The sequence below is a fragment of the Cynara cardunculus genome (genome assembly GCF_001531365.2).
Source record: "Cynara cardunculus var. scolymus isolate 2C chromosome LG 5, CcrdV1, whole genome shotgun sequence".
Classification (NCBI taxonomy): domain Eukaryota; kingdom Viridiplantae; phylum Streptophyta; class Magnoliopsida; order Asterales; family Asteraceae; genus Cynara; species Cynara cardunculus.
Window position 1 is genome coordinate 9651729 of NC_037532.1, and position 13273 is coordinate 9665001.

Below are 13273 nucleotides of genomic sequence, written 5' to 3' on the forward strand. Positions count from 1 at the left end.
TTTGATCAAAGTATTTGTTTTTGATAAAAGGATTAATATATAAAAAAGTTATATTATTTTGTTACCGTCTATTATAAAATAATTAAATATTTTCCATATAATTAGTTGTTATAGTTTTAGTTTCTTATAAATCCGATTTTTGTCACTTACGTATGCAAATGCAAGTCGTTGAATAACCATCACATGAGCGTACATTGACAAAACATGGTTTTACCCTCACCATTCTCTCGAAATATATTTGACAAGTATGGTCAAGATGAGGGAGAGGTGTTTAGGGATGAGATCGATACCAGACCAGTATCGAACCGGCCAGTACCGAAAAAAATTGGACAAAAAATGAGAACCGAATACCGAACTAAATGTACCGGTTCGGTTTCGGTATCATGACGGGAAATTCAGTCTCAGTACCACTTAGGACCGAATATTTAAAGTTAATAAATAAAACAATCAAAACCAAATCGCAAACTTGTAAATATTACCAAGATTATTATTATATTAACCAATAATTAACTCAAAGAATTAGTTTATGATTGACAAACATAATCTAAAACTTAAGAAATGATTAGTTAGCACATAGAGATGGAATTGAAATAGCCAAAATTCCCTCGAGTTACTTGGTTCGGTACCGGTTTTTTTGGTATAATCCTGGTACCAAATACCGATATAAGAATTCGGTACGGGACCGGTTCGGTTCAGAAAAACGATATGTAAAGCTCATCTCGAGAGGTGTTAGTGACATTTAGAAGTCATTTATACTCGAAACGCAAAAAGTCTTCGGACCATCATGGACGTCACAAGAGGCCAATTGTAGACGTTCATAATTACTAGGGTTGTAAACGATACAAACTGCTCGATCTCGAGTTGATTTCAAACACAAAATATAACTCATGTAAGTTAACGAGATCAGCTTCATAACACCAATGTTCGACTCCGCTCGCTCGATTAAATGTTTCAAGTCGAGTAAGCCTAACCATTCGAGCATTACATTTTTTCAAGTCAAACATGTTCACATGTTCATAAATCATACAATATAAATACGAAAATTATCAACCTTGAGCTCATAAACGAGCATCTAACTCGAACACGATAACTTAAAAAATATTCGAGCTCGAGCCCTATGATACAATGTTGACTATATTAAAAAAGTTATTCGAACTCGAGTCTAATATTATTTTTTCAGGACTAGCTTATCCCCAGATCAAAGAATGAAAATGGTAATTCACTTTGATGTGTCCAAATTATCTGTTGCTTTTCACTTCCATTAATCACTTCGTTATTGATAATGTGATTTCACGTGATTGATTGAAAACGGATTTTTATTCTCCTATAACCATTGAAAATTCGTAGGTATAAGAAGACTCCATAGTTGAATCAAACCATACAGACTCGATAAATCTCACGCAAAGTTAGTCTCATACGTAGATATCGTCTTTACCAAAAGGGTATAGAGGCCGTTTCCGTGAATACTAAACGAGTCCTACAATAATTATTGTATTGACAATCAACACACCCGTTCATTGTTATATAAAAAATAATTATCATACCGCTAAGATTCATTACTATGATAAACACTTATAGACTAAAAATCAAATGTCAAAACCGAGATAAACCAAACTTACAAGACACGCCCAAGGGGAAGGTGGTTACGCTACACCATTATGCCCACGGCCACCGCATTCTGAACACATGATGTTACCGGTTCCACCACAACCTGCAACCACGAAAAAAAAAAAAATTAACGATTGCCTTTGCAAACAAATCGTCATTCTTGCAATAACGCGGAAAGAAATAAAAAAGATAGAAAGAGGGGGGAGATTAGAGAGAGAGAGAAGAAATATTATTGCATAGCTGGGAAATGTATACAACTAAAACAACTAACTTTCTCGCCAAAAATATGGATAATTACATTCTGTTGCAATAACAGAAAACCAACTTCCCATGAAATCAATAGACAACAAAAGATCACTGCTTTCAACTCCATTGCAAATATCTAACATTTATGTCATTGCGATTTTTTGCCCAAAAACAAAAACCATGCCAAAGCGTCAATGGCCCGGCAGCACCCAGGGTCCCGGAGATCAGAACCTCCTTGGAGGTCAAGGGTTCAAGCCTCATCAAAAAAGTGAGAAATGTGGGAGTTTTGCTGTATATAAAAATTGTCTACTAGGTGTTTTATGATATATAGCCAAACAAAAACTCAATCAGTGAAGAAAATACTCGAGTAAGAAAATACTCGAGTAAAGTTCCTGCATATATGAACATATGGTTCTACGAGCATTTCTGAACATCAATACTCGAGTAAAGTTCCTGCATATATGAACATATGGTTCTACGAGCATTTCTGAACATCACTCTTCATCCTTGCTTGAAGAAAGCAATCTTAAGTTCCAGAAATTCCACGGTCATTGGAATACAGCTGGTTTGCAGTCGTTCGGCTCCAAAGCGAAGAATCTTCAGATTAATCGCAAAGAGGGTACCAAAGGTCCATCAAGACCGAGGACATTGACCAAAGAGTCATTGACTAGGAGGTCAAGAGTTCAAAGCTCACCAAAGGCGAAGAGTGTGCATGAGTATTGCCGTATATAAATAATATGTACTTCCAAAAAAGACTGAGGACATTTGAACAAAGGGTCCTTGGCTGCCTCCCTGAAGGTCAAGGGTTCAAACCTCACCAAAGATGAGGGGTGTGCGTGAGCATTTGCCGTGTGTGTGTATATATATATCTTATGTAAAAAATAAGACTGGACACTAACTAGTGCAAAGATCCTAATGGAGTGTCCTATAATTTGACCTTCACCCTCTTAGAAATTTGGAATTGATAAATGATAGGTTTATAATAGACCCATCCGTCCACTCTTATAATGTTGTTAGTCGTAAGCCCTGATAAAGCATGAAGTATGATTTGGGGTTCGGGGTTCCTGGGTACTTTCTGTTTCTTGGCACCTTCTCCTCATCTGCTCATTAGTGCTATATCTCTATACTTATACTAGACATTCCTCGTTGGCTGCTAGCATGAAATAGATGGGGGCTTTTATACATATGTCCTATATAGTATATGGCGATCTGGTGGGGATATGACCTTTCGCATTTCTTTTTTCAAACATGACCTTCAAAAATGTGTTATTCCAAAAATACCCTTAATGATTGTACAACTCCAATTTAAAATGAGATCAATCATAAACCAGAGAAAAACGATGAGGTCATCTTCATTGTAGGTGGCATGTCGTAGGAAGTCATCTTGAACTCCCAAATGGATTTCCTTCGGTACAAAATGATGCAAGAACTCTTCCATTAATGTAGAAATTTTCTTCAAATTTTCTCTATATTAAACAAACTTACAACCAAGGTATATATACAAGAAATAACATATATGCTCACAACAGAATATCTAAAAACACGAAACTCTATCAAGGAGTTTCTGTTGAAACAGAATTCTGCAAATTAGGAAAGGAGATATAAGATGTCTAATAAACTATCATACACTTCTTCAAGAGGTTAAAAATCTTACAATATTTCTACAGTTTCCCATGGCAGGTATTGTATTTGTTCCATAAAGCTTTCCTGAGTACCACCATGAAGGTATGTGCTCCAATGAAGATCATGGGTAAGCTCCTAAACAGGTGAATCAAATCTTCTCCTAGTCTCCTAGGACCTATCCAGGTAAGATGACGTATATCAGAGGGCCACAAGGTCAGGGCAGAGTGTGACCTGGGCAGTCAATAGGGGTGCAAAAGCGAATTGCTGTCCTAAGATGAATTGCGGTTCTAAAATGGCGGTGCTGCAATTAACGGCACCATTCACCGGTATTGCACCGCGATTTGGTATCACAATAGTGGTCCGCAATAACGCAATAATTCTTGGGCCATTTCAGTGTTGGGGCTTTAGGTTTTTAGAATATTTACGCTTTGTTTTAATCTTTTATGGGCCTTTTTTGTTACTTTTATGTTATTATTGTTGTGCCACTTTATTATTTCAGTTTTGACCTAAATTAAATCCATTTCCATTTCATTGACTGAATCGTACCCAAGACACCAAATCATCCAGCCCAAATCATCCCTGCCTTTCAATTACTCGACTTCACTCCTCGACACCATTGCTTGACTTCAGTCCTTTTTGAATAATCTGTATATTTAATTTATTAAGTTTTATATATATATTCTTTTATGTGTTGGGCATACAATATATTAAGTTATATATATATATATATATATATATTCGTATTTAATTTATGAACCTATTTCTTTTACAGCTATCCCACCACGATAACCGCGATTGCAAATCAAGGTCCCAACTGCAATTTCCACAATCGACCGTGTAAACTGCTTAGAGTGTGATAAATAAGGGATGTTACACAAGTCTTAAGCAAGGTGCAGGCGGATATGAAGTCCAATGGTTGCTGGCTAATGGTGAAAATCATTGACGATACAAACTAGTAGCTTAAGACAGCCAAACAAAATAAAAATAAGCATGAAAACAAATATTGTGTCTGCCATACCGATATGGCTTCGCATAATTTTAAATATCTCAGTTAATTTGATAATACAATATATACGACTCGAGGAAAACCTTATGATATGCATAGTAGTCTAGTACATATGATGGACCCCCACACCTAAACATAAAAACATATGAAACTTTTATTCTAGCCTAATACTTATGTCCTAATATACAACTTAAATTACTAAAGGGAAAAAAATAATAATGCTGAGGGGCACCTTTCTGTATGAAACTGCATACATACAAATGATAGGACTTCTTGGAACTTTTAAAGTTAAAAATGGCAGGATAAGTGAAATATGACATGATAATACCCCCTCCGCCGCAAATTAGTTGTCTACATTTCTATTTTAGTTTGTCCCAAAATAAGCGTCCACTTTCAAAAGTAAGTTTCCACTTTCCCGTTCTACCCTTAATTATGAGATGGAGAAAGTTTTTCTATCTATTATTAAGGGTAAAAGTGTCATTTAGTTACTTAAGAAGTGTAAAAATTACACATTCCTAAAATTGTGTGCCATCTTCTGATTTTCATTGTGGACATTTACTTTGGGACGTAGGGAGTAGGAGTAATACTCTTGGTAAAGTATAGGGACAAAATGAAAGTATCTTATTAAGACCATATTCAAAGCGATACATGGTATAGCTTTGTCATAACAAAGAAGGCAAGTAAGAAAACTCGATTATTTTCAGAGACCAAGTTTCACACCAGATGATCATATATTGTTCAATGTAGGGGAGTGTAGCCGATCAGCCCTCCACAGAAGAGAGTTTTACGAACTAACCTTTTATTGTTTTTACAAGGTTTACAGTGGCAGGCCTAACGGCAGAGGTTTAAAGGGTTATTGAGTTAAAAAAAAGGTTCATGATCCTATTTAAAATTTCAATTAAGGTCAGTTAGACCATCATCCAATGTAATCAATTGTGTAGTAAAAGTGAGACATATGAGTTTACCTAGGCATCGAACTTTGACAATGATACCCTGACTCTCCATTATGGAGTCAACATATAATCCAGATCCAGAGCAAGTGGCACAAAGAATAGCACCCTTTGCTTCGCAGCCAGGGCAACGTGTTTTATTGCCAATGTTCTTCTCACCTAGTGACAAGCCAACTGGTTTCTCGATTATCTCCTCTGGAACAGCCTTATCATAACAAAAGAGAGACTCAAGACTGCTTAATCTTCTGTGCGTATGAACCACTGCACTTGATGAAGACTGCAAATCCAAACATTTAGCAGCTAATTTTACACATTCTGAAGATTAAATTCATGGGAAATTTCATGTCACATACACAAATCACCGTAATACAATATGGATTTGGGCATTATATAATTGAAATTATATTCAAATTTACGTTAATGTACATGGAAAATTGCACAAAAGAAGACCAGACAATGACACCCTGCTAATGAAGCTTTTGTTATCATAAACCTAAATTGAGTCATCATCCACTGACGATATTATGTAGCAAGTTATCCAACATGATTATGCAAGCAATTGACTATATAGGTAACGTCAAAACTGATAGTAGAATATTGAAGCAACTACAATTTGACTTGGGTATCAAAGTGTAGCTTTCTAACTTCAGAAATTCTAAAGGTTTGAAGCCAAGTAGACTTATAAATGTTGGCTAATCAATTTTGTAACAATAATACTAAACAAGTTAACAAACAAATACATAATTTACCCAAAAACAAAGAGAAAAGAAGCCAATAACCAATAAGAAATCCTACAAAAAATGATCAACATTTCACGTTTCTTTTGCTAATAGAAGTAAAGAATACTAACAAGCTGTGAACCAGAGGGACGAGCTGCGCCGTTCTCTGAGCTAGCGTTGATCTTGAGAAACGAACGGCGTGTTCGTTTATCACCAAAACAAATCGATTTCCTAAAAAGATGTTTGGATGAAGAAAAAGAAGCGGGTAAGCTCATTGATGACGAAATTTTCAAAGCACACTCCATTCGAACTATGCGTCTATAATACGATAAACAGGACCAATAATTAGGGTTCCAAAGTGGGAATGGATTGATCGAAATTCCAGTAAAAGAAGGTAAATAACGATTGGGTTTTGGGGAGTGATCGATGATTTCTTTCCTTCCGCCTCGTAGTTAACGGCCAAATACATATTGTTTTGACCAATTTCATGGGGATTTTTGTGTACCATGCGCTTGTGCCCCTGGTCCGATCGATTCGGGTTGAAGCGATGGGGCGGGCAAACTCCTTGGACCAAGACCATCCATGATTCGGGTTAAACATGTTGTAGCTTAGATATGACGTTTTCTTTGTTTTATTTTATAAACTTAAGTTTTATAAAATATCATATTAAGATGTTTAAATATTTTTTTAACATCTTATAAATCTAATGTTATTGTTATGAATATTATATCTATTTACATTTTTTTTCCACCAAAGTAAACCATCAGATGACAAGTTTTTGGATTGTTAGATTCATCAATCAAGTATCTATAACATCATTTATATTCCCCAACACATCCATTTATTGTTGCTGTAAAAACAATTTCAATAATTTTCTTCTATTATATCTTTTGCTATCATTTTTTGGTGGTAAATCTCTTTTGATAGCATATATTATACATATAGCTAAAAGAAATACAAACATTATATAAAGTTTTACACAGTATTCGTGTATATATATGTGTGTGTGTGTGTGTGTATGTGTATGTGTGTGTGTATGAAGTATCATGTAAGAAATAGAGTTAATGTGAGAAACGTAAGAATAGATTTGAATCCTTGATCATCTTTAATCTCAAAAACACACATGAATCATGTTTGATATGAGGATTGATCTGGTGCATCTCGCCCTAATGTGCATCTAAGAATGAAGGTCTTTTTTTACTCTTCTAATCATAACTTCCCTTCTCACATGATCATTCGCCTACATACATACATACATACATACATACATACATACATACATATGATAGGGGGAATTTCTTTTAAGAACTCACAAAATTGTGATAATCTCAACAACTTGTGTATCATGTGTAGAGATGGCCAAAAATCGGTCCCGGGCCGGTCCCAATTGGTCCTCATCTTTCTCATAACCGGCCATAACCGGTCTCGGTCTCGGTCCCGGTCCCGGTCCCGGTCTCGGTCCCGGTCCCAACCGAAAATGATAGGACCGGTCAAGGTACTTCATAATCGGTTATGGGCCGTTGGTCCCGGTCCCGATCCCAACCGGTCCTTGCATTAAAAAAGTAAGATTTTTTTTGATTTTTTTAATGATATATATTTTTAATACATTATAAAATTTACAATTGGGTCACTCAAATACACTTTAAAAATGCGTTTTAATATAATTAAAATTACGTTTTCTTATAAAAATACATTATAAAATTATTTAAAAATTCATTTATTTATAAAATTATTTTGAATTTTCGGGTCGGGCCGGTCCATAGTCGGTCCCATAACCGGTCCCGGTCCCGGTCCCGGTCCCGTTCGGTCCCAGTCCCACGAAACTACCAAAAACCTCAACCGGTCCCGGTTTTCGGTCCCATAACCGGTCCTTACCGGTTCCGGTCCCGGGCCAGGCCGATTTGGCCATCTCTAATCATGTGTTATTTCATATGTTTTTTCCATTTAAGACTAGGATTTATAATATTGATTAACATATATTTGTTTCACATGTACACGGTTTACAATGTGAACATTTTTTACGTGTTTGTAAAACAAAAAATACACGTAAAAAAGTTTCATTTGTGAACTGAATACGTATGAAACAAATACATTATGAAACAAATATATGTTAATCCATACATTAAATACTATACTTAGACCAAAAAGATCATGTGAAACACAAACTAAAATAAAAGTTCTCATGGATTTCACAAATATTAAAGTTCTCAAATGATTAAGCCTCATATATAGTAAACATACTAGTATATTATATATAAATATAAGGGGCTGTTTGGTAGTTGCTGAATGGTTTGGTACACAATGATTAAGTGGTCAGAATGATTAGGAGGCTCTCATGATATAGTGTAAATTCAAATATAATTGTTTGGTAGTTGTTTACGATGAAATTAGGGCGCTGAATGGTTAAAGGAGACCCATGATACAAAATCATTCAGAAGGTTTTGGAACCATTAAGAGGCAGACTTTTTTTTGTCAAACAAGATTCACCAAAGGGTCTTTAGCCTAGTGGTATGTGAGTTTTTGGCCTTCCAGGAGGTCAAGGGTTCAAACCCTGCCTTAGGTGAGGAGGGTGTGTGAGTTTTATTTTGTTCTATTTGCCGTATATTATATACTTCAAAAAAAAGATTCACCTCTTAACGATTCAGAGGGTGTCTCTTAATGAAACTATTAAGAGGTAAACAAACAACCCCTAAGTAAAATTTTACTGAAGTTGTATATTAGTGGGGGGTTGATGAGTTGGTTTGGGTTGGGTTGAGCTAGGCTAACCCAATTTTAATTCTCTTAATTGACGGTTTAGTGGGTTGACGATTTAGTGAGTTGAGTTTAATTGGGTTGTTAACGAGTTGGTTTGGACAGGTTGAGCGGTTCGACGGTTTTTTACAGCTTAATCATTAAGCCATTAAGCTAAAATGACTATATAAAATAAGTCTGAATACTTCACTCTTCTCCACTATACCATTCCAAACAAATTAATACTAAAATGCCCAGAAATAATGCAATCTTCTCTCTTTGCTTCTCTCAAACCCATTAGTTTTCCCATCTATCAGACAGAGAAATTTACCCAAACAGACAACTTAACATATATAAAATTTAATATAGAAATAAAAATAAAAAGTAAAGAGCGCTTACGTCAAATAAAATTGATTGCTAAGACTATCTTTACTCGCAAACCTTTATAACCCAATTTCAATTAAATTATTATTTTTTGTCTCATCCACATATATAATCTTCAACTTCATCCAATCTTACTTCTTGTATTATTTAACCACAATCCTCTCCAATCCAATCCAGTTTAATCAAAAATATTATTTTATAAAAATCATATATTTAATTTTTTATATAATTTTTAATTTTAAGTATAGGAATAGAATAAACGGACCATTACATATTTTAAAATGTAATTATAATTATAAAAAACTTACCATACAATTGAAATTAAACAAAACAAGTCACAAAACTAAGTATGAAATTACGTATCTAAAATACATAAATCATCATAGTTAGTTATCATGACCGAATTTTTGCCATATATGCTCTATCAAATCATTTTTAGAACATTATGAGCTTCCTTATTGCAAAGTTGTTCTCTGTTAGTCATATAACAAAATAGGTTTGAGATCTGTTCAATTGCGAAGTTGTTCTCTATCGAATCATTTTGGTATGTATCTTGTACGTCTTCAACTATCATATGCATGATGATACAAGCTATCATAATTCGTCTCCTTATATGTCTGTCCCAAACAAGATATGATTGTCGAATAAATGCAAAACGAGCTTGTAGAACTCCAAATGCTCGCTCAACATCTTTTATGCATGTCTCTTGAACTTGAGCAAGTTGAGATGTAATTGACTTGACAAATGCAGCCCAAGAAGAGTATATGTCATCAGTGAGATAATATGTCCTATCATTTTCGTGACCATTCACGACATAACCAACTTTTGGTGATCGACCTGCCAATACATCATTAAAAACAGGAGATCAATGGAGTACATTAATATCATTAAGCGAACCTGGGGTTCCAAAGAAAGCATGCCATATCCATAAATCGTATGATGCAACGGCTTCCAGAATGATTGTTGGTTTTCCACTTCTTCCAGCATATTGTCCAACCCATGCACTTGGACAATTTTTCCATTCCGAGTGCATGCAGTCAATACTACCTATCATACCCGGGAATCCACGTTGATCTCCAATGTAGAGTAGTCTTTCCAAGTCGGCTTCGTTAGGCTTTCTAAGGTACTCGTCACCAAAACATGAGAGCTGCCCTTGTTGTGGATCCACTCATTCTCAAATATTCATCAACAACATCAACTGATTCCCCATATGCCAACACCCTCATGGCCGCAATACATTTTTGCAATGGTGAAAGACTTTGTCTACCAATGGCATCAGTTATTTGCGGAAAATATTCGTCAGTAGCAGTAATATCATCCACTATACGACGAAATAAAGGTCTTCGCATTTGAAATCTTCTTCGGAAGATAACCTGGTCATACGTCGGATTGTCGATAAAATAGTCTTCTATCAAACGTACTTCACACATCTAACGTTGCCTATCACAATATCTCCTACTTGCTCTTGGAGATTGATCTCCTATGAACATCTTGGATGAGTTTATGACCATATCCTTAATGATGCGATCAAGTTCTTGGTTTTGTTGAACAACTCGTGATTGCCATTCATCGAATTCGTCAACTGATTCTAGTGAAGAGTTTTCGTTGTGAAACATTTTAGTGGATGTTCGAGGAAAATTGTATGTATAAATCTTTGTTGAAAGACAACAAATATATAGGCATTATTGGGAGACAATGACATGTGAACGTGAGTGAAAGAGACCTGTCATTACTGGGAGAAATGAGATGTAAACTAAGTGAAAGAGACAACACATTATTGGGAGACAATGACATGTGAACCTAAGTGAAAGAGACCTGTCATTATTGAGAGACAATGACATGTGAACTAAGTGAAAGAGACAACACATTATTGGAAGACAATGACATGTGAACCTGAGTGAAAGAGACCTGTCATTATTGGGAGACATTGACATATGAACTGAGTGCAAGAGACAACACATTATTAGGAGTCAATGACTTGTGAACATGAGTGAAATAAACCTGTCATTATTGGGAGACAGTGGCATGTGAACCATTCATTTTAACATAAAAACAAACTTCAGATAACACACTTGAAAAACAAGTTACAAACAGATATATGGAATAATAAATTACATATAGAGAATTCTAAATTGCAAATAAACCACTATTCATACAACATACTCAAAAGACATTCTTTCAACGCCTCCTCTCCCGGTGACAGGTGTTCCTTCGCCAGTAGTATACGCAGATTCTTGTTGTGTTCTTCTCTTTTTCAAGTTCAAGTCTTTTGGTCATGATTTCAACCTTATCGTTTCTTTTGATGTTTAATGCACGAAATTCTTCACAATAGTTAGGAGCTAAAGAAGATTGTGATGCCTTACCTTTTCCTTTTCTCTTTGTGGCATCTCTACTCATAGGACGTTGAACTGTTGAACCACCAACAGTTGGCGATTCTTGGTTGGTTTTGGCAGAATAATCTCCTTCTTCTGAAGTTCTTGATCTTTTTACGCTTCTACCACTTTCTTCATTATCCACTTCATATTCTAGGCGAGAACGTGTCGTGTCATGTTGTTGATCCTCTCTCTCAGTGATTTGATGATAATCCCTTTTCCTTTTCACGTTGTATTTGTGTTTCTGTATTTTCAGTTCCAGCGATCATCACTGAGTATGTTTAGTGATCGCTGAAGAACTTGCATTGTAAATTCATCAGAGACAGCAATACTTCAAGAAGACAACACTCACACCAAAGAACCTTCAGCAAACGTCGAAGACTGAAACTGAAGATTAGAGAATGGCGAGTACGTGATCTGAAGCGGTATTCAGTGATTACAAGCCTGTCTACATATGTGTGAAGACTGCTCTAGCTTCAGCGAATGATGATGAGACCTCCAGGCCATTCCAGCATTCAGCGATCAAAGGAAGCTTCCTTAGCACGATTGTTGTTGTCTTGTCCTTATGCACACAAAGGACAAATCCATACCCTTGCAAAAGTTAGTACGGTATGGAGCCGATTAGTCGACTCTTTGTCCACCAACTTTAGGCAAGGATGTCTGCTCAGAAATAGTACTTTTGTACTATTCACTGTAGCAAAGGACAAGCCTTCCTCTTAAGGCTTGACACGCACTCTAAACCTACCATATTGCATTAAATGAACATTTAATGCACTAGGTATAAATAGAAGTGTTTCTTTTCCATGCAGAGAGCGCGTATCTCTCTCTAACCCTATTCTTACTTCAAGCAACTTCTAGCTTAAGTAAAGGATCTTCCTTTTAGCAATCTCTTTTCTTGTATTTGCTAAAGATCTGTGTGTAACCAAAGATTGTTTAGATAGGTTTTCATTACCTTATCTTTTCGCAAACAGTCTTGTAAAATCTGTATTGATCTTCTATACCAATATATATTTTAAATTTGAAAATTCTGTGTTTGTATTCATCCCCCCTCTTCTACAAACTGTTTTTATTCTTGTAGACCTTTACGGGACCAACAAGTGGTATCAGAGCAGTGTTTTCTTTCTTTCCTTGTGTTTGGCTAATTTTCTGTACTAATTTATCTCTTCTTAGATAACTTACTGCTTATAAATGGCTTTACAAATCACAAACACACACACACACACACACAAGATAATGGCTCTCTTGCCAAACCACCCCGGTTTGTCCGTGACAACTTTAGTCTCTGGAAGAACCGGATGTCCCTCTTTCTGGAAGGTGTGGATTMTGAAATTCCACATTACATAGAAAATGGACCATATATTCCATTTGCTAYTGTTCCGGCTGTTCCAGCAACAGCTAYGACTGCCGYGATTCCTGAACGGCAGATTCCAAAGCTTCCACATCAGTGGAGCGATTAGGACAAGAAGAAAATAGCTATAGACACGCGTACTCGGTCTATAATAGCTATGTCTCTTCCTGATGAGATATATCACTCAGTGATGACACTCAAAACTTCTAAATCTGTATGGGATACTCTTTGTGTCCAATACGAAGGAACCACTCAGATTCAGGAGACTAGAAAGATCAATCTAGTAA

General features: G+C 35.9%; 1 protein-coding gene and 1 pseudogene across 1 annotated transcript; both read right to left on the reverse strand.

Annotated features, from left to right (window-relative positions):
- Positions 1-1460: 1460 nt before the first annotated feature.
- LOC112512661 lies at positions 1461-6637 on the reverse strand. The gene is made up of 3 exons (XM_025118736.1): positions 6284-6637; positions 5449-5710; positions 1461-1711 (listed from the first exon to the last, which is right to left on the reverse strand). The coding sequence occupies exons 1-3, from the start codon at positions 6455-6457 to the stop codon at positions 1644-1646; spliced, it is 504 nt and encodes a 167-aa protein (XP_024974504.1). The 5' UTR covers positions 6458-6637; the 3' UTR covers positions 1461-1643.
- A 3053-nt stretch (positions 6638-9690) lies between these two features.
- On the reverse strand, positions 9691-10696 carry LOC112512790 (annotated as a pseudogene).
- Positions 10697-13273: the final 2577 nt, after the last annotated feature.

Bases quoted from the DNA above. Each gene is read 5' to 3' on its own strand.
- LOC112512661 (XM_025118736.1), bottom strand. From the start codon at position 6,457: ATGGAGTGTGCTTTGAAAATTTCGTCATCAATGAGCTTACCCGCTTCT. The intron at 5,711-6,283 runs GTTAGTATTCTT...TTGGATTTGCAG, and splicing joins GTCCCTCTGGTTCACAGCTT to TCTTCATCAAGTGCAGTGGT. The intron at 1,712-5,448 runs GTAAACTCATAT...TCGTGGTTGCAG, and splicing joins TGTCAAAGTTCGATGCCTAG to GTTGTGGTGGAACCGGTAAC.